Source organism: Thermobia domestica, chromosome 2, assembly GCF_964235325.1.
Source record: "Thermobia domestica chromosome 2, izTheDome1.hap1.1, whole genome shotgun sequence".
Taxonomy (NCBI): Eukaryota; Metazoa; Arthropoda; class Insecta; order Zygentoma; family Lepismatidae; genus Thermobia; species Thermobia domestica.
The window spans coordinates 149,644,530-149,670,508 of NC_137455.1; the positions used below are offsets into that span (position 1 = coordinate 149,644,530).

General features: G+C 32.4%; 1 protein-coding gene across 3 annotated transcripts in view; it reads right to left on the reverse strand.

The window, feature by feature from the left end:
- The window catches only part of Tsp (Thrombospondin), a 265,557-nt gene that overhangs the window by 20,125 nt on the left and 219,453 nt on the right, over positions 1 to 25,979 (reverse strand). For 2 of the 3 annotated variants that reach the window (XM_081747100.1, XM_081747091.1), the window contains 11 exons: positions 25,791 to 25,864; positions 24,868 to 24,925; positions 22,812 to 22,976; positions 20,543 to 20,662; positions 19,601 to 19,701; positions 18,277 to 18,498; positions 17,649 to 17,801; positions 5,088 to 5,192; positions 2,953 to 3,060; positions 2,140 to 2,299; positions 789 to 966 (listed from right to left, as the gene is read on the reverse strand). In XM_081747100.1, the coding sequence (XP_081603226.1) occupies positions 789 to 966; positions 2,140 to 2,299; positions 2,953 to 3,060; positions 5,088 to 5,192; positions 17,649 to 17,801; positions 18,277 to 18,498; positions 19,601 to 19,701; positions 20,543 to 20,662; positions 22,812 to 22,976; positions 24,868 to 24,925; positions 25,791 to 25,864 (1,444 nt within the window). The remainder of the gene's footprint in view (positions 1 to 788; positions 967 to 2,139; positions 2,300 to 2,952; positions 3,061 to 5,087; positions 5,193 to 17,648; positions 17,802 to 18,276; positions 18,499 to 19,600; positions 19,702 to 20,542; positions 20,663 to 22,811; positions 22,977 to 24,867; positions 24,926 to 25,790; positions 25,865 to 25,979) is intronic. The other variant, XM_081747107.1, reaches the window with a different exon arrangement.

The window sequence follows — 25,979 nt, forward strand, 5'->3', positions numbered from 1 at the left end:
AAAATTTTTTTCAGTCATTAAAGTTTTCCATTGTAGTGATGTTATTCGTCTGAATGCGAAAACGTCTTAATCACTCAACTGAATTGAATAACATCCCAATTTCTTCGACTTAGGATGTTATTCTATTCAGTTGAAATTATTTTGTATTAAAGAAAGGATTTTGAGTTGGACTTAGGCAGTAATATTATACAATGAGTAGCTCTTGGAACACAAATGCCGACGAATAAGAAAAACTGAAATACGGAAAGAGTGAACTTGGGATGTTTTTCAATTCACGTCCTAATTGTAATATCATTGCCTGATTACTAGGATAAGCCGCCACAAAACAAAACGGTTAATTCATATTCATAATTCTATGTTACATAGATATCTTAAATTACTTTCTTGAAATTTAAGCTTTATGAACACTACGGTGGCATTTTAATACTGATTTTGACTCACTAAAGTATAATTTTACATTTTGTCTACATTTTTTAAAAATATAAAAATTTAGCTTGTCATTGATGGATTGAAGTTTAACGTTGATTTTCAGCAGTGAGACTATGAGATGTGAATCTATACTTTAAAATAGAATTCGGATCGCACATATCCTCAAATTGACAATCGAGCCTGTGCCTCTTGCTCTAAAAATGGAATTGGTAACCTCAAATTAATTGAAATTCACTATTTAAATATATGGAAATGAAAATACCGTATTCTTGATAATTTATTTATCGCTACTTGAGTTAAACTTTGAAAGAATTTATATTTCTAGTTTATTTTTGTGGTTAATGTCTCACCAAACTCACCTGTCACTGTCACTATCACTGTCGCAAGCATCTCCTACAAGATCGCTATCAGAATCCAATTGGTTAGGGTTTGATATGCGGGGACAGTTGTCACATACATCGCCCAAGCCATCGTTATCACTGTCACGTTGATCAGCGTTTGCTTTCTTAGGGCAGTTGTCCTGGTTATTTGGAAAACCTAAAGTAAATAGTGAAACATTTTTAGTGCTATGCTTCATAAATGAGTCAAAATGGCCTCCAAACAACAATTATAGAAAGTACTTATGTACAAGCAAGTTCGGAAATGCAATATACCTGCCCAATTTTTAGCGAATAAATTGATTCTCTGAACACTACTTATCAAAGTAAATGCTCAGATTTTAGTAGTTTTCTATAATTTAAATAGTATTCTTTTTAATTTATTCAGTCAATTGTTGTATTTTAAATGTTGTATTCATTCATAAGTATTCATTCATATGTATTCATTCAATTGTTGTATTCATTCATAAGTAACTAAAAAACACAATTCGTCTAAAATAATTAACTGTTATACAAAATTACATAACAGATATTCACTAGTACATTTCTTTTATTGTTTTAATTTTTTAATTCCCAATGAAAAATTTAAAAAGTCGTATATGTTTATATAACAGAAAGAGAATATCATTCCCTCTAGGTTGGTTCAAACTATATGCCATCAGCTCGCTTACGATTGAACAAAAATAACTTGCATTCACTGACTTGCATATCAAGAAATTTTTAATATGAAATTACATTAGAAAGTCCTTCGCTATTGATGAAATATTTAGGCATGAAAATTAAAATCATTTTAAGGATTGTGTCAGACAATTCGTTCAGAATATACAATATGTTTAACAGTTTCCGCTTATTTATCTACGATTATTTTTTTAACTTTCTATTCTTTTCCTTTGCTTCAACTTAGAATATTGTTACATATAATATCTTACAAGTTGAATAACCTGTGTCAACATTGTGGAAATTAAGTAATTAATTTTGTTTGTGACATTCTTTGATTAAAACCAGAAATGATTGTTTATTTTCGCAGTAATATTTTTCAGTCCTATTTACAGCAATGTGCTCCTAAATTCAATTATAATAATACTATATAATCCTGACATATGAAACAAATAGAAACCATTGGAATGGAATAAAACTCCATCACATCCCTTATAAATATTTACATGCCACAATCACTATGAAATGTCATATATATATATAACCAAAAAGCCACAAGTCGATTAAGAGAGACATTATTTAACATGTATAAGAAATTATTAAAGGAAAATTTTCATCCAAATTCTACTGCCAAGTATATCTACTTTCGTATTATATTTTTGTAATACAAACTTACCATCATTGTCAATGTCAGGATCGCAGGCATCTCCAATGCCATCCTTGTCCACATCTTCTTGATTTAAGTTCGTGACTGATGGACAGTTATCACATGCATCTCCTTGTTTGTCACCATCGCCATCTGCTTGGTTGGGGTTTGCAACAAGTGGACAGTTGTCCTAAAATTTTAAAATATAAATACAAGGTGATTACAAGTAAAAATGTGCAGGATCGTATTTGAAAAGAGTTTTCCTTATATTCATCTCAATATTTAGTTACACATCTCCATAAATATCGAATTGTCAATTCTTTTCGTGTAAATACATGTATAAATAATTGGATAGCTATAGTAAATATTCCTAAGCTACAGGTAAAGAATATCTTCTTATTTTTACCCATATAGATCTACATACTCGATTTTCTGAGATTTTTATTTTTACTTTAAATTTGTATCAGGTTTATACTAATATATTTTACTAATAGCAATTAATTTGAAGATCTTTTGCAATGTTTCATAATTACGTATATCCCATCTAAAATAATAATAATAATAATAATAATAATAATAATAATAATAATAATAATAATAATAATAATAATAATAATAATAATAATAATAATAATAATAATAATAATTGTTTAATATCATCATACAAAGAACAAATAAAATGATGTTAAAGCAACAGAATAAATTAAATGTTACTTTTCACTTTAAAAGAAGTTAAATTAAAGCAAGTACGCAAATGCTGTATTACACCTCAAAACATGGAACATACAACTTAAAATCAGACAGAAAGAAATGGAGTTTAATATCACTATCTGGTGTACTTACTAAGCTGTTAAGTATACCATCATTGTCAGTATCCTCATCACAAGCATCTCCTTTTCCGTCTCTGTCTGCATCTTCTTGGCCAGAGTTTGGAGTATCCACACAATTATCCTGTAATGATAATAATAATAATAATAATAATAATAATAATAATAATAATAATAATAATAATAATAATAATAATAATAATAATAATAATAATAATAATAATAATACTTGTATTTTGTACCATCTTTACGGCCATGGATAAATAATAAATTCGCACTTACTTCTGTAGCCCTAAAAATTCAGGGTGGTTAAGTTTCGAAAGTAGTTTGCGTAGGAAACATCGTCCAAACCACCTATTATCTGATACTCATGAAATTCTCTCATATCATCAGTTTCTCGAAGACTAATTGCCATCAAATTAAAAAGAAAGAAAAAAAAAAAAAAGAGAGAGAGAGAGATTCAAAACCAGGGCTCCGATATTGAAGATACGAGGCCCGGATAATATTCGGAAAACCTCTTTCAACAATAAGAGGAAAAATTTATCCTAGTATGTTTAAGCCAGAAGCCAGCATTACAGTTTGTGTAAAGGGAAAGCATTATATAAAGTGTGACGAACTTGAATGATAAACAAAATGTACGAGTTTCATTCATATTAACATTTGTCTTGATATTTATACTTCAAACATTTTAAATGAATGTTAAACCTAAAATTCGTGAATATAAGAGCACAGACAAACAAATTATATTTCCATTATAATTATATTATTTACTATATTATATCAGATAATTATCGAAACAATCACATGAAAACTATCAAACTAGAAACAAGAATCTGTGTTTTGTATAAGTTCATTCGAGTATGTGATCATAAGAGAAAAAAATATTTTTTAAAAATTGAAAAAAAGAGGAAAAAAATTTAACCTTTTCAAAGAACTACTAACTTGTAGTATGCAAATATTTAGTTACGTAATAGACTCTTAGAAGAAGCTTCTATCTTGTCTAGAAAAAATCCACTTCTCATTTTCTCTACTTTAGTAATATTAGTATTGCAAATTCTACAGCTTAATCTTGAAGCGGTGAACGCCCTAGCCACACCGGAATATCGCTTCCCTTGAGATCGGCGAAGTCAAGTAGCATCAGATTTGATCCGACGAAAGACTGGTGACCGTTCGTCCTCACCAGATAATGTTGGTGTTGTGGAGTCCAGCCAGCGTTGTGAGGACAATTGGAGAGCTAGTTGACATAAAGAAGTACAGCACTCTGATCTAGAAAACCAGCGTTAACAGCGAAGGGAGAAAGTATGCTGACCACACATCATTCGAAAAGCATGAGTACTACAAGCCGGTTGGTAGGCCCTGGCCCCTGGCCCCTAACCCTCTAGCCAGGAGTTTAGTTTAGATTTTAGACTTGAAACGGCTTCTTGTTCGCACTCCTATTGGTTTTTAATTTCAAGTAAAAATCATTTATTATATTTTTATCAAAATATTCGCCATTGATAACATATAAATACAAGTACGGGAAATTCTGACTCATTTCGAATAATATGACGTAAAGCGCCATCTAAATTGCTTTTAATAATAATTCTTTGCATTTGTTAACACTTGTAAGTTGTTTCACTTTCAGCATTCATTTGCTTACTGGTACGTGATTGGCTCTATTGTGAAAAGTATGATACAAAAGCAGGCTTCACTCATTTAATATATATATATATATATATATATATATACGTATGGTGTTAAGTATAAATGTTACTTGTCACACAATTATGTAGAACGATTTTATTACTTTCTGTCCTACAAAGGTTTCTATGCGATGTGGGCTTAATATAGCAATATTAAAAATATTTTTAGTGAAACCGAATAACTGATATAATGGGGATTTTAGATTTGCAAATTTTTAACATTCAACGATTGGAAAGTTGCTGAAGGAACGTACAGCACAGGAAAGGAAATAGTTGTTCGTAACCACAAGAAAAAATAGGGAATTTGAGTTTTTAGTTGATACATTTAAACTGACATTGCTGGAAGCAGGCTCTAAATCTAAATCCAGTTCATGTATGGAAGTAAGTGTAACATTTTGTATACAAAGAACGAATTATTAGTTTACAAGCCCGTGATTTTATTATAACATTTACAGGATATTATACATACCTTCCTACATTTGGGATCGTTGCAACCAAGATCGTAGTCTGGCCAGCCATCCAAATCACGATCAGGACCACACAGTGAGCCATCGCCAGCCCATCCAAGGCGACACTATAATAGAAAATAAATACTAATATAATTTCTTATTTTAATAAAAAGAAAAATGTACTGTTAAGTTTTATGATTAGTTCATATGTTCTAAAAATACTAAAAGGAGATTAGATAAATTTACATGAAAATATATGAAAAGATACATATTTATTTATTTATTTATTTATTTATTGAACAAATTCCCAGATACAGCATAACTTTGCCATTTTACACAGGGATATGCTAACAAAAGAAAGAAAGAAAAAAACAAGACAACAATAACAACAACATAGAAAAAAGAGTGTAAAAGTAAAACTATTCCGTCAAAGCTCGTTTAATTGCTCTTTCAAACACTGGGTAGCTCGAAAAAATGACCACATCAGTTGTTACTTGATTATAACAGTTTGGTATTCTATAAAAAAAGAGACCTCTGTATAACAGCCAACCTAGGATGGGCAAGATGGAATAGGTGGGTATTCCGGGTGATGCGGGAAGGGACACGTAAGGATAGTTCCTGAAGTAATATTTCCGATCTTAAGCTTCCATTAACTATTTTATGTAGATATTTCAGGTCAGAGATAATTCTGCGTACTTCAGGAGTCTGAATATTAAGATGTCGCAAGAGCTCCTTCTTAGATAATATTCGAAGTGCAGGAACACGAAAACGGACTATAGCGATGAAGAAATTGAGAACAGAATCAAGTCTGGAGAGATGTGTAGGTGCTGCCATGGCCCATATGGGAGAGCAGTATTCGATCTTGGGCGCTATTAAAGTCTTATAAAAAGTTGCTAATGAAGAAACAGTGCGTAGTTCGGTGAATCGATAAAGAAGTCCCAACATGCGCATTGAATTCTTTAGTATTGAGGAGATGTGGTCAGAGAAGGTGAGTTTTGAATCAAAGATGACACAAAGGTCGTTATGACTACCAGAATGTGTGATAGGGGAATTGTTGATATGGTATGTGGAGGGGACAGAAGACTTTTTCAAAGTAATAGTAATACTGTCACATTTCTTACTGTTGAGTTTCAAGTGCCACATTTCACACCAGCCTGTAAGGTAATTTATGTCTTCCTATAGAGCAATTGTGTCACGGAGACACGATATTTCTCTGTATAACTTACAATCGTCAGCAAAAAGCAGAAGGCCACTAGGTTGAGCTGATAAGTGCGTGTAGAGATCATCCATATACAGGACAAACAGCAGAGGCCCAAGTACACTCCCCTGAGGCACCCCTGAGATCACGGGTTGGGGGTTAGAAGTCGCCCCTGAAAGAACAACTCTCTGTTTACGGTCCTTCAAGTAGCTTGTGATTAGAGAGAGAAATTTGCCATGTACATTAAATCTATTGGAGAGTTTATGAAGAAGATGAATGTGACTGACAGAATCAAAGGCCTTCGAGAGATCAAAGTAGATAACATCTAATTGAGTATTGTTATTCATACATTTGACTGCACAGGAAAGAAGAGTACTTAAGTTTGAGAGACTTGAGCTTTTCGGTAGAAAGCCGTGCTGAGAACTATGGATGTAAGATGAGGTGAATTTAAGTAGCCTGTCTTTGATTATTTTTTCGCAGATAATTGATATTACAGAAAGAAGAGATATTGGCCTATAGGAGGATACATGATCTTTAAGTCCTGATTTGTATATTGGGGTCACGTGAGCTAGTTTCCAACTGGTGGGATAATACCCTTCCTTGAAGCATCTATTGAATAAGATAGATAGAGGAACCGCAATAACTGAAGCAGTTTTGTTGAGAAAGAGAGGACTAATTTTATCGGGTCCAAGTGATCTATGTGGAGATAACGATAGCAAGAGAGCCAGAACTTCGCCTGGGGTGGTAGAGAGAATGGATATTGTAAACAAATTAAGTCATATCTGAAACCTTGCTTAATACAGGTTGAAGTCAAAAAGGAAAGTTTCAAAGAAGTTTCATGCCAGTCGCGTCTCTAGTTGAGTTTTAAACAAGTGACAAAGAGGCTACTATCCTTCTTCCGTGGAACGACCTCTAAACGCTAGAGGAAGTTGTGATGGATAGGTTCAATGACATACTGGTTTTAATATTCCATACACAAAGAATACTCGTAAAGTGCGTTATGATATTTAGTTGCATATGATATTCTCAGAGTATTAAATATCTAGCCATACGAAATAGTAATAGAGGAACAAAACACAGCTACGAACAGCATGCCAACACATAGAACAAAGGAAAGGCAGAAAGCATTCAATGAAGCAAAGAAGAAAGCTAAAAAAAATACTCCGACAAAAGAAAAAGTGTAGTATAGAAAACAGTCTTGGGAAGTAACGTAACGCAAGTAACGCGTTACTTTTTAAGTAACGTTTCCTAGTAACGCGTTACATTTTTTCCAAAGTAACTAATGGTAACGCGTTACAAAATTTTAAGTAACGTACCTACTTTGCGTTACTTTTTTCGCGTTACATTTCGGATAGGTAACTACAATATATGAATATATTTTTTTCGGAAACAAATGTTTCTTTCCTGTAAGTGAATTTCTCAGAATGAAACAATCGAGCATGAACTACATATGTCAGTGATCGACAGTCACCGACACACAGAAAAACAGATAAGTTCGTAGTGCCACTTGCTGTTTTTGGAAGATGAGGACAGCCTTAGGGTAATCGCGTGTACTGATTGCAAGCACCTGAAAGATTTTGTCGTAGATTTTGACAGCTCCAAATCAATACATTCAGTGAGTGAACTAGGAGTGCAATGATACCGGTAGTCTATTTTACTTTGATTGGTGTTATTTTTATAAAGATGGAGAACGGAAATATTTTACCGTTCGAACATTTCAAAGAATACTTTTTCCTTAAGAGCTGAGGACGATGGCGGACAGAATTTAAAAGTAAAGTGTCTAAAGTGTCCGGCGGAAAATATTTATCAACAACTAGGGTGCCATAATTAACGATATACAGTAAGGGGTTAATATGAATAAACTGTGTTCTGATGAGCTAGAAAATAGTTTGCTGATGGTATGTAATATTGGAGTTCTTTCAGATCAGTTTGCTTATCCTAGCGTCCCGTTGATTATAGAGTTTGAAACTAGCTTTAAAAAGCATGTATCGATTTTAGAGTTACTGGCAAATTTTGATTCACCCCCAGTTCATGTGTTCTCATTTTATTAGTTGTAGTGTAATGTTTCTCTATATTCTGTATTTTTAATTTTACATAACAACATTGTTATTATTATATAATTAGTTTAGCAGAATAATAATAAGCAAACCATTTTTTCTAACGCATAGGGATGAGCACGAGTCAAACTAAAACTCAACTCGACTCGAATTCAAGTCGAGTTTCGAGTCAACTCAAAGGTAACACTCTCGAGTTGAGTTCCGAGCCGATTCAGTTTTTCGCGTCGAGTTTCGAGTCCAGTCGAGTTTGATAAATGGCTCGTTCGTTTTAACTAGTCTTGAAATCATGGCCAGATTACACTGGAAAGCGAAAGCCATGTAAGCTAAATAGTAATATGGAATACTTTTAGTGTTCCTCACGAGAGGGGACACTGATCGCATCTCGTCTCGATAGCGAGACCACAAGAGATTTTTTTTTATAACAAGCACAGCTGGGCTCGGCTCAACTGAGAAGATGGCTCGAGCCGGCTCGCTTGGGGTGAACCATCGGCTCGAGCTGACTTGGTAGGGATGAGCCATCTACTCGGTTCGGCTCAACTCAGCCGAAAGCTCTAGCCGAGTCGGTTGGGTGAGCTGTTGGCTCGGCTCAATTCTCGGTTCGGGTCGATAGTGAATGAGCTGTGAGCCGACAACTCTAAACCCGGGCTGAGCAGTTTTGAAGATATTTGGCCAGTGACCTATAACTTTTAACAGTGTTTGGCTCGAGCCCGAATACTCAACCTAGACTCTCAACCCAAATTCATAAGCTCGTGAACAATGTCCTTGACTTCTAGACTTCACGACTACCGAGGTTGGCAATCAACTAGTTTTTTAGTATTCAAATACAAACCGCCTATCTTTCATGTTTATATACAGTGTCGTTATAATTAATAATAATAATAATAATAATAATAATAATAATAATAATAATAATAATAATAATAAAAGTTGTAGTAGTGTCATTGATAATAATTATATTGTCTATGTAATATATTTGAAGAATGTACTCGAAACTACACACCGGATTTGGCTCGACTCGACTCGAAACTCGACCCCAATTTGAGTCGAGTTGGAGGAAATTTTTCAAGCCGAGTTCTCGGGTCGAACTCAAAGATGTCTGTTTCTAGTCCAATCGAGTTTCAAAGAAAACTCGCTCGTGCCCATCCCTACGAGTAACGCAGTATGGCATTTTATCAATGTTACATTATATGAAAATCTTCATATATCAAGTAAAAAATTTGTTTTTGCATTTACATAAAGCGATTCAGAACGTGCAATAATAATAATAATAATAATAATAATAATAATAATAATAATAATAATAATAATAATAATAATAATAATAATAATAATAATAATAGCGGTAGTAATATTAGTACGGAAAATTGAAGTAATATTTTTTTCACATATTTAAAGTTTCGGACCTAAAAGTAACGCGTTAGTAACGCGAAGTAAAGTAACAGTTACTTTTTGTAGGCAAGTAATGCGTTACTAACGCGTTACATTTTAAGAGAAAGTAAAGTAACTTGTAACGCGTTACATTTTTACAAGTAACTTACTCAACACTGATAGAAAATAAACTAACAGAAATTGAAAACATCAGATACAGAAGCCAGACAATAATATTCAACAGAGAACTTAAACAATTAAAAAGAGGTTTCACACCATACTACACTGCTATTAAGGACGAAGATGACAACCTATTCAATTCTAAAGAAGATATACAAAACCAATGGGCAAATACTACGAGATAGTTTTCAATAATGAAACAGAAACGCAAAATATGGCTCTGGTCCATCATGATAGTAAAGAAAGCATAAACTCGCAAAGGGAATCAAGAGTAACCGAAATCCCAAACAGTTCAAGAAATTAAAGAAGTAATCCTAAAATTAATCGGATCCCTGGAATAGATAGAATCGCTGCAGAACTCCTTAAGAAGGAAAAGTAAAGAAGCAGAAAACGTAATGCATATACTTGTTGAGAAAATTTGGAACAAAACATATGACTTGCCCAAAGACTGGAAATTAGGGTTCATTACTCCCATACATTATAAAAATCAACTGTTCTGTGACAACTATAGAGCGATTACACTACTCACGACAACATACTAAGTCCTGACAACCATCATACACAATATACTGGAACCACAGACAAACTATTTACAATCCTGCAAGCTCTTGAGAAATTCTGGGAAAAAGTATATCACCATAAAATACCCTATGATAATGTACAGTCCGCAACAGAAAACCTGCAACATGAGCATGCAAGTTTATTCTGAAACGACGAAGTCTTTTGCTCCAAAATAAGTGTGCAGGGGAGGACGCCGAGGTTTCTCCGGCGTGATTCGTGCCACTTAAACACTGTGTTGATTCCCTTGGCTGTTGGGCGTAGTTTCACAATAAACTTACATGCTCATGTTGCAGTTTTTTTTTTTCTGCGGATTGTACACAGGAAGAAAATGGGGGAAGCATTATAGGAATTAGGTATACCGGATAAACTAGTACAATTATGCAAAATCATAACAAAGAAACCCAAGAACTGATGTAAAAAATAGGAAGTAATCTATCAAAATAACTTCCAATTCAGAAAGGTGACAGATACGTGTACTCCAATTCTATTTACTTTGGAACTAGAAGCAGTACCCCGACGAATAGGTACGAAAAAATAGGAACCTTAGTGACAAGCAGCCGTCAAATTTTAGGATACACAGACGACATTAACATTATAAAGCCATGAAGGAATCATTTCTAAACTTAGAGAAAGAGTCGAAATAGATAGGGCTCAAAACAAATTAGAAAGAAAGAAAAAAAACTTCTGGTTGTATCTAGGAACGAACTACACCAGAAAAGACTCGGATCAAACCTTAACATTGATTCATACAAATTTGAAATAGTCAACAAATACACCTACCTGGGACCCACAATTACGTCAAATAATGGCCACAGCGCAGAAATCAAAAGATGAGTTATAACTATAAAAAGAACCTACTTTGCACTACTTTCCTTACTAAGATTCAATCTTATCCCCAAAACGACCAAAACAAAAATTTTCCGAGCATTAATTAAGCCTGTAGTTACATATGGATCTGAATGCTGGATTATGCGGACTGTTGGGAACCTTTCAAAGAAAGATATTAAGGAAAAAATGTATGAAGTGGTGAAAATAAATCAAAATACATTTTGGATCAGACATAAGAATGAGCTTTACAATAACTACAAAAGTGCAGGCATAGTAATACAAAAAACTTAGGTGTCTACTGTAAGTAGAACATATTGTCAAACTGGCAGAAGAAAGAGTAATGAAGAAAATGTTCTTAGATGATGGAAGGCACAAGGAGAAGGGGAAGGCCAAGAAATAATGTTGGAATATGGTGTTAGGAGATACGAAGGAAGCAGGAACAGAACTGGAAAGCACACGCGGCAGACCAGAAGAAATGAAAGTAGATTCTGATGGAGGAGAATGTTCGATTAAGAGCTGTGGTGCCATAGAAGAAGAAATATTTAGCTAATATTTGCAATAGTTTGTTATTTGGTCGGAAAGTAAGTGTTTACTAATGATATCAAACATAGTGGGGTTTGACATTAACTAACATCGTAAGAGAAACAATAATAAACTTCGAGTGAAGTAATGTGAAAAATGTGAATTGGAAGTATTATAGTAAATACCTAATGGTCATAATCTGTCAACGAAAAGAAATTTTGAAGCTTCTTTTACTTTCCTTGAAAGAATATTTAAAAAATATATAAAAAGAAAGCATTTAAAAGAGGAATCTTTTACTGGTATTTCTTAGGCCTTGTAATTTTCTTTTAATGAGTATTGTTAAACTATAAAAGAACATTGTGCATTCTATTAAAAATGGATTTTTTTTTCCTTTTTTGTATTCGAGTTTACTATTTATGTTTATACCCTATGTTTGATATTTCTATATATAATTTAAATTCAATATTAAATGCTATTATATTGTATCCAGTGGCGGGGTAAGGAAAACTGGGGCCCGGGGCCAGTGAAGTAGGTTGGGGCCCCTTTTCAAACAATCGTGATTTATATACACTTCTTTTTTGACATTCATTTACATATCATTCTTTCTGTTTGCTCCTCCCCCTTTCCCGTTGGTGTGTGTGTTTAGATCATTATAATCTGGGATATATTAAACAAATAGGGCTGACATTCAGCATCCCTGTCTATTTTTTTAAATGCTTAGAGCCGCCTTCAGGCTGGTATCTACAAATAAAACTGAATCACGATTATCATTGCATATTTTTTCCTTTTTATTCATTTTTAAACAAAGGACACGATTGAAAAAGGATTAGGGATACAAGTGTAACGTAAACTAGAACCCACAACAAAAATAACAATCTTAAGAACAAACAAAACGTAACAATCAAGAATCCAGAATTTATCCTACACCTATACTATCGTAATATCAACGCGGACTGTAATTAGATGGAATAGTGGAAGTAATGCTCCTAATAATACAGTTAGAGACAAATTTACGTACAAAACGTAACAATGAGCTGATATTGCAAAAATTGCAAATAATAATATAACCGATGCGATTTTTAAATGTAAGCTCTATGTTTTCTAGAATATTTTTGTTCGGTTCTCGCTTTTGGTGTTTCTCCTGCGCAATTTGTCATATGGTTAAGTTTATGCATAGTTTCTCACCTGTCTGAATTTACGTTAGATGGGTTTTATTTGATTACATTTCCTTCCTACAATTAGCCCCACTCACTTTAACATTGGGTTTCTCTCCAGTGATAATGTACAATGTATTTAGTCCCGCTGCTTTTGCCGAAGTATCAATGAATAGTTAAGCACTAGAATATTTCTCTCCTGCTTGTCTTTTCTACTATTGTTTCCAGATTTCACACTTGTTTTATGCATATATTATTTTGTATTTAATAATTCAGTCATGTTTATATTCTGTCTGTCTTCTGTCATAATTATGACTATTTTCATTACCATTTACTAACATACTTAGTATTAGAATATATTATAACAAAAAACCCTGAATATATTGAATAATTGGGGATATAGATTAAATATGTGAGCACAGAAATCTACTACAGGTTATACCATCCTATTTTTCATTACCACCTATCACCAGTCACTTGACAAATCTTGACAGTTTTTTATTACTCTTTTGGTACTTTTGGGGGCGCGGTGGCTCAGTGGTAGAGAGTTCAACTCCAGTGCTTGGGGTCCCTGGTTCAGCTCGCACCGTGTGCACTTTGTGGTGGACAAACACCGTGCTCGTGGGTTTTGTCGGGGTTCTCCCGTTTCCTCCCACTTTCTTCATTCCACCTTTTCATTCATTTCTTATCATCACCATCCCCTTTAGCCTAGCCGGCATAACCGTGGGACGTAAAACAAAGATTTCACTTTCTTTTGGTACTTTTGTATTTTTATTGCCTTTACTTGAAACATGAAACTACTTTCGACAGTAGTTCCACTACCATATTAGCCTATGTTCCACCAACATTCAGAATGATACCTTCCTTGCTTTGGTAGCAGCGAAAATTTCAACTATATTATCAGAATCCAGTGGATGCTATTTCATTTTCTGTAGAAAGAATGGCCAGATTTCTTGAATCTTTCTTGACTTATTGTGGAACGAAGTATGATTTTATCAATTTCATTTTGATGAAAAACCTTTCACACGATGCGACAGACACGGGCAGTGTTATCACAATCTGAAGAGCGGTTGCCAAACTTTAGTAAATTTCAAGCCTCACTGAAGATACATATTTCAGGATACCTTGTGGTGAAAAGTCAAGTTGTTCTTTAGCTTTCTGAGCACACCTTAGTGAATGGATTAAATCCTTATAATCCTGAAATAATAATAAGTCATCCAAGTCATTGGGGTAGAACAAAGTCAAATCAGAGCAATATGCTTTTAGCCTTTCCTCGCTCTCATAATCTAGCTGCTGCACAAAGTTGGCCATAGAACACAGAAATCCAAATCTGTCGTTTAGGTCATGCATCTGAGTAAAATGATCATACATTTGTTGTCTTATCTCATCTAGAATTTCATTGATAGAGCGCTTCACTTCGGCCTGTGCAGTCAGGTTTCATTCTTTGCTTTTCCAGGCATGCATCTCCTTCTTCCATGCCCTGCAACTTCTTTTAGCTGTTGACATTATTTCCTTGCCCAGCTCAAGTCTACAGATATTAATGGTGTTAACCAGGCTCTGTAACTGAATAAGAGTTGAAACTTATAGCCTGAGATTGAAGGTATTTTTGGATCCGATCAATATATGAGAGATTTGCAGACCAGAAATATAGTAAAGCGATAAAGTTAAATGACTGGATGCTTGCAAGAAGACTAGCATCTCCTGTATTGTCAAGCGTTTCAATCGAAGTGTCACGCAGATCTTCCAACGGATCAATTACTTCATCCAATTGACTAGAAAGTGCCTTTAAAGCTTCTGCTTTTGATCTCCACCTAGTGTCATTTTCACGTTTTAGACCAATCTGTACGTGATTTTGCAGCACATTCCATCGGTGAGTAGATCTAGAGAAGAATACCAACAAACGTTCCATTGCTCCCAACAAAGTCACCGCCAGAACGTTAACGTGCGCAGCATGTAAGCCACAAGGTTCAATGAATTATTGTTACAAGGAACGAAAATGGCCGGCCAAAGGACTTATATTCCGTATGAAAGTTTGAACTCCAGAATACTGCCCGGCCATTGTAGCCTGATTATCACAAGACTGGCCTCTGGAATCTTAATAGCAAGCCTATCACGTTGAAGTTTCTTCAGTATTTCAGCAGAAATACTCTCAGCAGTCTTTCCTTCGACACAGATGAAATCAATAAATGCTTCCCGAACTTGAACAGAATCACGTTGTATGTCAACAAATCGAACGATTTGTGACAAGTGTTCCATATGAGAACAATCAGGAGTTGAATTAAATATAATGCTGAAGTATTTTGATTATTTGAACACTTGTTTTCTTATTGAACATTTTCTTCACTCTAAATTTGTGGGCTGAAGTGTAAATTCATACGCGAAAAAACAAGAGCAGAAATGGGGAAACCAGCTGATATAAGCAAAAGGGTTTCTCTCGCTGTAAATTTGACTTGTAAAGGACAAAAGAATAAAGGCAGAAGGAAATCAAGTGAATCAGCGACTATAGCGTCTGCATTAAAGAGCGTTTAATTAGGAACAGAATGCTAGTACCCTAATAAAGCATCATATACATTGAGCCCTTTTTTCTACCCTTCTCTTGAACTGATATATGAATAAATAAATAAATAAGTAAACAGTGATAGTTTAGGAAGCAGGCTAGCAGACGATGCCCCATTACTTGCATCATAAGATCTTAGAATGTAAATAACACAATATACTTTGACTTTCATTATATTTTAATCTACACTCAGCTTTTCCTTTAAATTTCTCTGAGGTTATTGAACAGAATATAACTTTTATTTTATTCATATTTTAATCCACTTACATTTTTTCCTTTAAATTTCTTTGGGACCCCAAGGAAGTAAAACTTTTATTTTATTTATTTTTCACCTACATTCAACTTTTTTTTTTTAAATTTTCTTGAGGGACCCCAAGAAAGTGAAACGTCTGTTTTATTTTTTCGCCTGCATTCAGCCTTTTCCTTTAAAATTCTTTGCCCCCCCCCCCCTTCCCAACAGTACGAAACATTTACTTTATTTTTGACCTATATTCAGAGCTTTTTCCTTTAAATGTCTTTGGGAGCGTCCAAGATAATGAAACTTTTATTTTATTTATTTTTAATCTACATTCAGTTTTTTTTCTTTAAATTTCTTTCGGGTCCCCAAAAGAGTGAGGCCCGAAGCGTATAGTTTGTTTAGCTTATACGGAAATCCAGCACTGATTAGCTTTATTGGACAGATATTTCTGTTGTTTCATCCGTTATTTGGTGTAATATTGATTGACAATTAATTGCGTTTACATTTAGGGAAGGTGTGGATTATAAACATTGACAGCCCTTGTACGGCTCATGCTAAGAAGGTTCCTTAGTAATTATTTTTTACCTACCGTCGGGGGCCCCCCACAAAGTGGGGCCCGGGGCGAGGGCACCGCTCGCCCCGCCCTTACGCCGCCACTGATTATATCTATCTATCTATCTACACGCTACAATGCATCGTACCCCTCTTTCTCATCTTTATTGTTTTCTACAAAACATGTTTTAAAAAATCTTGATTTTCATTAACAATAAATAAATCAATTTACAACATATTGCAAAAGTACATATTATGATGTCTTCCTTGACAAATTGTGAACACAAGTGTATGTATAAAGTTGATACAGAAAATTCCCGAAGCGATGATGGGAAACTAATAGATGATCAAAAAAAAAAAAAAAGTTAAAACGTTATCTCACAACTATAATAAGGAAAACTATAAGTACTTCTTCCACTATCTGTTTCATGAACAAAGAAATAGCTGTGAAAAGTGCAATTGACAGTTGAGCTCTATTATCTATTCCGTACTCCAATGTTTTTACTATTCCCTTAAACGTAATTATATATATATATATATATATATATTGTTAATTCACACTCTATCTGGTCGTTCGATTACTTACTCTAATAAATTGTACATCATTTTGTATGATCTCTTGAATGTAACGTAGCTGAATGAAATAGAATATTAACCAAGATTTATGAGTATCTTAAATATTCTTTTTAAAATAGGCGCGACTTTAAATTAAATGCATAGATAGGAAGGTATTAAACGATCTTTGTAGTCTCTAATAAAGCGAGAAATATATAGTTATGTATAGTATTTCAAAAGAAACTCAGAAATACAAATAAAATTTTAAACTCTAACGTAAGTAATTATTCAAATTATGAATTGCAAATTACTTATTTACTACTTCGTAAATTAATATTGGGATGAATTCTAACACGTTTCTGCAACCTTGTTGTTCATAGTTTAGATAAAAAGCTGTTTTTGCTGCTGAATAATAATAATAATAATAATAATAATAATAATAATAATAATAATAATAATAATAATAATAATAATAATTTTCTGGTATTATATTTTCATATATTCATGAATTTTTATGTGAATTGTTTTTCTCAAAATGTTAGTTGTGTCTGATAGTTGTCATAATAGAACTCATGAAAATAATAAATATCAATTGCTCACCTTTCTCTAGAGCAAAATCAATTCGTTAGTTGTATACAGTACTCATAAAGAAAACTTCTAAGAGTTGGATTTTGTTTGCGAAGAATCTGATTTTCAAGGCACAAAATTTCAGCATTTTTTATGTATTAGTTTAAAAGTAACTAGAGCGTTTCAACATAAATTGTCCACCGTGTATACTTTTAATTAAATAGGGAAGTGATTATGAACTTACCCTGCAAACGTAAGTATTATAGCCGAAATGCCTAATACAATCTGCATTATCATCACAGACAGTGCCATCAGGGCATAGGCCAGGAGAATTGTGACATCCAATTGTTTGGTTTCCAAGATATCCTTCTGCACATTCTCCACAACGATAGGAACCCTACGAAAAGAATATTAAGAAATAACAGTGGTATTATTTTATTTTTGCAGTGAGTTTTGACGTTATTTAGGTATTTTAACAAACATTGATATTTTGTCAACCAGGAATAGTACGACTCTTTTTTTTTTTTTTTAACTCGACAATGTAATGCTTATTAAGAATCATTGAACCTTCAACATCAATAACTTTACATAACAGCTACTGGTACGACAAACAAACAAATCAATAATAATTTATAAAATTTCTTAAGAATTCAACTCCTAACCTCTAAAATTGCAACTCAGAAGTGGCCTTATATATTGGCCTTATATAATGGATATTCAATCAGATTTATTGACCCTGTATTTCAATAAACCGTCTTTCATGAGAAAGCTGGAAGTAAATTTAAGTTCAAACTTAATGCTCAAATGACGATTAACAAACAAACTTAACTTTTAGATCAAATTCACAAATCTAACAGTCCAAAGAAACTTACTTCAGTATTTATACATCTTGAGTTTTCTACGCATCCACCGTTTCTTCCATCGTTACATTCATTGATATCGTAGCACCTTTGTCTATTTCTGCTGGCCACTTCCAAACCAATACCCTCAAGACCTGAACTTCCTGTGAATCCTACAGGACAAGGATCACATCGGAAACCTGGAGACAAGTTTACGCAACGCACACGTGGATCACATGGTTCCGCTAGATCACACTGTAAAGATAATAATTATATGACAAAATAATAGAAACATAAAGAACTTATTAGTTATTTCAGTCATTGGTGTTAATGATCATATTGTTAAATGCTATCATCGCTTATTTCTCTTTAAAATGAAAAATCAAGTTGTCTTACATAGTATTTCAGCTATCAATACAAATGTAACACATGAGGGATTATTAGGTACTTAGAAGCTCGGAAGTATATTAATGTATCAATTATGGACTGGAAAAATAGTTACTGTGTAAAACTTAGCAATATAAGATCACCATAATTCAGTAAATAGAAGTATATACAATGATGATCAAATGATACATATTGTTTCATGGATCAAACAAGGAGATTTCCATCCCATGTCTTCAGTTTAAAAAAAAGTTAAGCTGTAGGTTAACGTCTCATATAGCTTCGCTGCTGAAAGGGACGCTAAACTAAAAATCAAATCAAACAATACATAAGCTAATCTTTTTAATCAAAAATAAAGTTGTTGCACGGAGCATGTTGCTCCGTATCTTTAGTTGTTCTCTGGTTTAAATATGCGAAGAATTGCTTCTCACTATTCGTACTCTTTCATACCAGAGAGAATTTTATTTTTAATTAACTGTATTAATTCCAGTAGATTTTATTTTGGTTTGTCATTATTTTATCAGTTGCAGGATTATAACTATTTCAAAAAAGTATCAAATATATTTATTCAACAAATAATAACTGTGTTCATATGTAATTGAAATATATATTTCCTTAAAGTTGATATTTTTATTATTTCTTCATATTTTACTTTTACGCGTATAGTAATGTAGAGTGTAACACAATGTTAAATATTTTCTTCATTTTATTTTCACTAAAGTAGCGTGTAAAAATTTAATTACTAAATTTCAAAACATGACAAGAAGATTAATATTTGGAATAGATGGTTGTATACAATTAGTTTTTTTTTCTTAAAAGAAAAATTAAGACAGCTAAAAATACTAAGAAGTGAGTAGTCTTGTACACATTTGAAAAAAAAGAAGAGGTAGGACTTACTTATGTATCTGCAGTGAACAGAAAACAAGAGAAACGCACATTTCTCATTCAATTCAATAGCTTCTTTTGAACTCACCTCATCAAGATCTCGACAAGCTGTTCCATTACCAGTGAATCCTGGAGGGCATGGACCGCAACGATAATATGGTGGAGAGTCTATGTTCGTACACTGAACGCCTAAGATAAATATAATTTACATCATCACTTTAAGCACTCTCTAACAGTTACACGAAAGTTTAAGGATAAAATATCTTTGCAGCAACAGAAACAATTTACCAAAATTACTACACTGTTACTTGGTCGAATTGTGTTCACATTATTTTCTTCTTTGTACATTCGAATAAATTTTCTCCAGGATAGCTAAGAAGAGGCTTTACATAAAAAAAATTCTGTAACATCTATGGTTATGACAGAAGTATAAAAATGTTTTAAAACTATTGAAAAGAAAAGAGTGAAAAGTAAAGTACATATTTCAACAACTGCACCTACGAACCACCTTCGAAAGACAAACTATTTATCTCCTTAAGTAAGATTGTATAAGAATGACTGATACGCAGAAACAAAATCAGATTTTTTTTTTTTTTTTTTGAATTTGAAGTTAGTTTACTACATGCCTGCTAGCATATGGTCTAAGACTTGTCTGTCGCGAGTTCGAATCCACTCGGGGCAAAGATGTTACATATACTGTTTCGTTATCATTAATTACATCATTATTATTCACTGCTTATTGTCTCCTTAGTTTTAGCAAAAAAAAAAAAAAAAAAAAAGGAATGTAAAGCCCAAAAGTAAAATAAAGAAAGAAGATAGTATAACATAAGATTGAAAACATTTAGAAGTAATTCACTACCGTAGGATATTATCCGTTTGACTTTAATGTTAAAGCACAATCATATTGAACGTATAAAATATACTAAATTATATTAATGAGAAAACATTTTTGTGATAAACAGAAAATAAATTACATTCCTACAAACCAACTTTAAAAAAAATAAATATATAATTTTTAAATAATGACTACCTGGGAAACATGAATGGTTCTCACAACCACCTCTACGTTGACATGACTGACCGTCTCCCGTGTATCCACTTGGACAAGGTCCGCATTGGAAGCCATCGCTTGTATCGTAACATCTTACACCTATAAGTAAAATTTAGTTAATATTCTATCATTAGAGTCAGGAATACTTTATATGATGTGATATCTTTTATTGGAAATGCTACCAATAAGTGCAATCTCACCTAAATATTTTTAAGAGGCGACAACTAGTATTTTGTAATACGTTTCGATAGTAAAATTGAGTATCAAGTTCTTACAATTAAACATGACATTAGAAAATATATGAATATAAATAACTTTCGAGCGCTTTCATACTGAAGATATACAAGTTCATTTGTTACAAACTGAGCCTATTTTATTTATTTATTTATTCTACTTGCAGTAACAAATAAAATTAATAATTTTTATTACCGTCGAACAAACAAAGAAAACGTACATTTTTGTTGCAAAGTTGTACATTTTAGTTTTGACTACATAGAACTACTAATAATCAACTTTCTTATTTTTGATGTGGAAGACCGGGCTTGATTCTCAGCAGGAGAACATTTAGCTTGGATTTCACTTTTACCTATAGGTCCACGTCTTATATAACCTCACCACTGCAAAGATACATTACACCACAATCTACTAATCAAGACAAACACATTATACCACATCCAACCAATCAAAACAAAGAAGCGTGTGTACAGGCTACTTAAGCTGTACACAAGTAAAGAAAAATCCTCGTATTTAAAGCCTATCCTTTTCCGAAGTCTTAGGCTCAATTGCTAAACAGGTCCTTCGAAATTTATTACGTAAAATTAAATTAAATTATCCCACTAACACTGCAAATACAAGTAGAAAGATTAACTTTCGAATAATAGTAGACTCTTTGAATACCTTTTCCCTCGTAGCACAATTTCTGCGTATGTTGTGTTCTATGAAGTAGCTGTCTTTATTTGTAACATATTTTATCTTATCTGTATTGTTTTAAATACCGACTATATTGCATGGTTAAAATCCACCAAAATTGGGCGAAATATTAGTAATAATAGAACAAATATTTTACGGAATGTTATGGAGATAGAAGTTATTTATTAAACTAAGAATTTTGTATGTAATTTTTTGTTTCATAACAAATAAGTAGTTGAAGCTGGTGTCACATAATAATCTAACTTTCTATAAGATTTCGAAGCATGCAGAAAGTTTAAGTGATGAAGTTTAAAGGTTTAAACTCTTACCAACTCTTAATATGTTGCTAATAGCTATAAAGTATTCTCACAAGTTTAGCTACAATGTATTCAGTTCAGAATTTGGATTATATATTTGGTATGTGTTTATATGTATATAATATATATCACCTTATAGTGACGTAATTATTATATTATTATATTGTATAGTTGAACGAATCATATTTTAACAATTTCCTAACAAGTGTGGACAAGATGATTACATCTATCTGTGCCACACATCATGAAACGTCAATTAACTCAGTTATGAATTTCTCAGTATCAAATAGAACATAATAATAGATTCAGATCACACTATATGAAATTGTGAATGTGTGAAATTGTGTAGTACACGCTAAAGTTTCAATAATGAATAAACAAAGACAACGTAAAGTGAGATTAAGTTTACATGGAAATAAGATTGACCACAACAGCGTACTTAACAAGCTGTGATTCACAACTTAACTATTTTCTTACAACTTTATAACTATTCTTTTATATTTGTTCGGAAATTTTATTAAGATATTCACCTCTCCCGTATCTAAGTAAGGGAGCGACCAATGCATTCTTGGAAGGTTAATAATTTATCAAGTGTAGAATTTTATGTTGAAGTTGATAGTTGATATTTCAACATGACTAACAACAAAATCTTTGTTTGCAGTTTGTGATTTGAAATCGTCTGAATTATTTTTATTTGAGTTATTGTCCACTTATATGTAAATAATCTCAAGACAGAACTTGTGCTATGGTTAAAATATCCTAAGCAATAGTTTATTAAAACTTAATCTATTATAATAGAATGGATAGATATATGGCGAATTAATATTACACGTAGTTATTACATTACTATTAATTCAAGTGCTTTTATCCTTTCGGGACGAGGGTACTCTTAAGAATGAAAATATTTGCAAGTTCGTATGTTCAATATAGTCTTGTGAAATATCATTAAACAAACTTACGTTTCACTTTTCAGTTGTTCAGAGAGTGCGATTCCTTTACTTTCTTCCAACTACGCTACTTACCTGGGAAGCACGGTCTTTCAGCACAAGAGATGCCTGGCTTACAATTGCGTCCATCTCCAATGTAGCCCCTAGGACACGGCCCACATCGAATGCCTTCTGGGCCCTCCGAACATGTAGTACCAGGGAAGCAAGGGGGTGGATTAGAGTGACACGTTATCCGTGGTGCTAAGTGCAACGAAATTTGTTAATTAGTATGTGCACATGCACTCATGCTGACAGTGGTGTTAGTTACTATCAATGTAAAACATTACACAAACAAACAAAAGCATAGTGCTACATTTAGAAAGTGCCATGGTGATTGAATTAAAGTTCTTATAGATTCATAGATTATAAGAGAAAAAAAAAACTATTCTTCGTCAGAAAGTGAAAATATAATTTCGCACTTTCTTCTGAAAAAACAAAGTAATCACAGAAAAGTAACAAACAAAAGTTGATTCATTTAAGATCTAGTGATGAAGCTGCAAATACGAAATGTAAAAATTTCTACATCTAGCTTTGATTTCAAAATATACGAAAGTGAAACAGTGAAAATAGAAATATGACTGACTAGAAGAATGGTATTAAAATCAATGTATAAAATCAAAACTATATTTAATATGATACATAAAAGTGAAATAAACCAATTACTAAATACTACATATTTGTTAATTTTCTACCAATAACACTAGACAACATAATTAAAAAGATACTGTTCAATAACGTTCAGAGAAGGAAGATACAATAACTCCCGAAATCATGAATAAAATTGTAGCAAATTCAGTTTCCACATCTCATTGCAATTTCACTGACCAAAAGGAAACTTAGAACTTTTTCAGAAGAAGATATTTTCATTTATCCAACAAGCTTAATCTGGATTTTTAAAATTCTAATTGCTATAGCAAATAAAAATATTAATTTTAATAAATGCTAAACAAAAAAGTCTCAATTTACAGTTGTAAAGTTTTAGTTTTGGCCATTCAGAGTACATATAGACTTTAAAATTTCCCATGTAAATACAAGATAAAATGTTTCCACGAAAGATGTAGCCCAGTTTTTTCATCACACACATATACCGGTACGAAATATCGTCAAAATGTAAAATTTACAACTTTGGATATTGAGCTAATTTTAACTTCTTAATTTACTTTAACTTATGGTAATATTCATAAATTCTTAACAATTATTGATTAGTATTTATTCGGAATTAATCCTTCTACAAGTAAGTACATGTTTATGGACATTAAGAATGATGTAACGAATGAGCCTGGCCTACTTAACATATAGAACATTTGAGCACATTAATGGGTAATACGGATTGGATAATACACATATAGATTAGAGGAACTCGTCAATTTTTTCTTTACAATTTCTACTTGAGTGTGCATGTAATATTTATCTACTTTAATTTCACTAAGCGCAGTATGTTTTGAATTTTACTCTCTTATATTTATTAGCAAATTTAATGTACATTAAATTAAAATCAATTCAATTAAAAAATGTCTAATAAAATTGATAATACTTATATATCTCATATTAATGTTATTTTATTAGTGCTTTTCCTAAATACATAATTATAATGAAACTACTAAAGCTGACCGACTTTGTAACTTAATCTGCTCCGAAAATTATGCAGATTTGGACAAACTAACAGTAACTCATATAGTAAAGTTGACTACTACATTATAGTCTTACTACTCTAATTTTTTCACGTCTTTATGTGATTAGCAAAGACGTCCAAAATACAGCTGTACCTTCTTTTACTGATTTTCCTTACGTTACTATCGCTAGTTTGCTAACCGAGAGTTAAGTGAAATAATTGCAAATTATAATTTGCAAAGAGAAACATGTTATAGACTTTTCAAAACCTACTACAGTCAAATGAAAGTTCTGAAAGATTAAATTAAGCTGTTTAATTATTACAATAAGTTAAATTAGCTATCATCAAATAGCGAAATCATGCAGATAATGAAGATGCAAATTGCGGTACAAATATAAGAAGCAAAGTGAAATTTGAAATGTAATGCCTTTCAAATGTATGTGAATCTTAACATTATTTAAAAAATGAACGTAATTATACCTGGTTTGCACATCTCACACTGTTCCATTGTTTCTCTTAATAATCTTGTTTCTTCTCGCTAAGAAATTAGTAAAAAAATAATAATAACATAAATTATATTGAATACATAAGTAACATAAAATAGCATGTTTAAATTAGTTAAAACTTCCTAGATACACTCCCCACAAAATGTTGAAATTTCATCAAGAAAGGAATAGAATATGAGCTACAAACTTTATTCTATCACACAAATAGATAGAAACACGTTTAATTATTCCCTGATAACATGAAATAAAAACAATACATCAAAGATTACAGTTGTAATTTTTCGCGTTGTATGATTGTTTATGATTGCACTGTTTTAGTACAGGCTATAGCTATCTTTGTCATTATGCAGTTTCCAAACATGATACGATATCTTTGGTGATCTATGAACCGATATCGCACAAGAGCTCTATTTCATCTGGATAGAGCTAATAATGTCCTGAGTATTAGTGGAGATTGTGGGTAATTAACACGACTGTTTTCAACGTTATCCATATATGCTCCACTCATTTCATTCCTAGTGAATTAATGTCCAACCTATACTACACAAATGACAACGGTATGTGTTTAATCTTTGGACTCTGTACATCCTACTATTTTATTAGTAGATTGTAAGAAAATATGAGATATTTATCTATGTTTGATTTTCTTCCGTGTACTATCTGAACTATAATATATAGTATACTACTAACCCAAATGATAACATGCATATCTCAGTTCCTAATCAAGCACATGATGCATAAACAAAATATGATGACTAGTAATACACACTGTGTATGTAATAAGTGTCATTGAATTAAAAAAGAAAATCTTTAACACTCTCCTAGTTGCTAACTTAACTTATTAACGAAGCTGTAATATAAATTTCTAAATATTTAACATTTAATTTTTGCTCCTACCTGACTTTCAACCTCTTGCTGAAGCTTCTTGATAGCATTTGTGAGATCATTCAAAGTTTTAACAAGAATTGCATCTGAAACAAAAATCAAACAAATAAAAAATTCAAAAAATATAAACTAATATGAATGTGATTATTTTTAATAAAAGAACAGAGAAATATTGGTTTTAAATATTTACATGTATTTCAT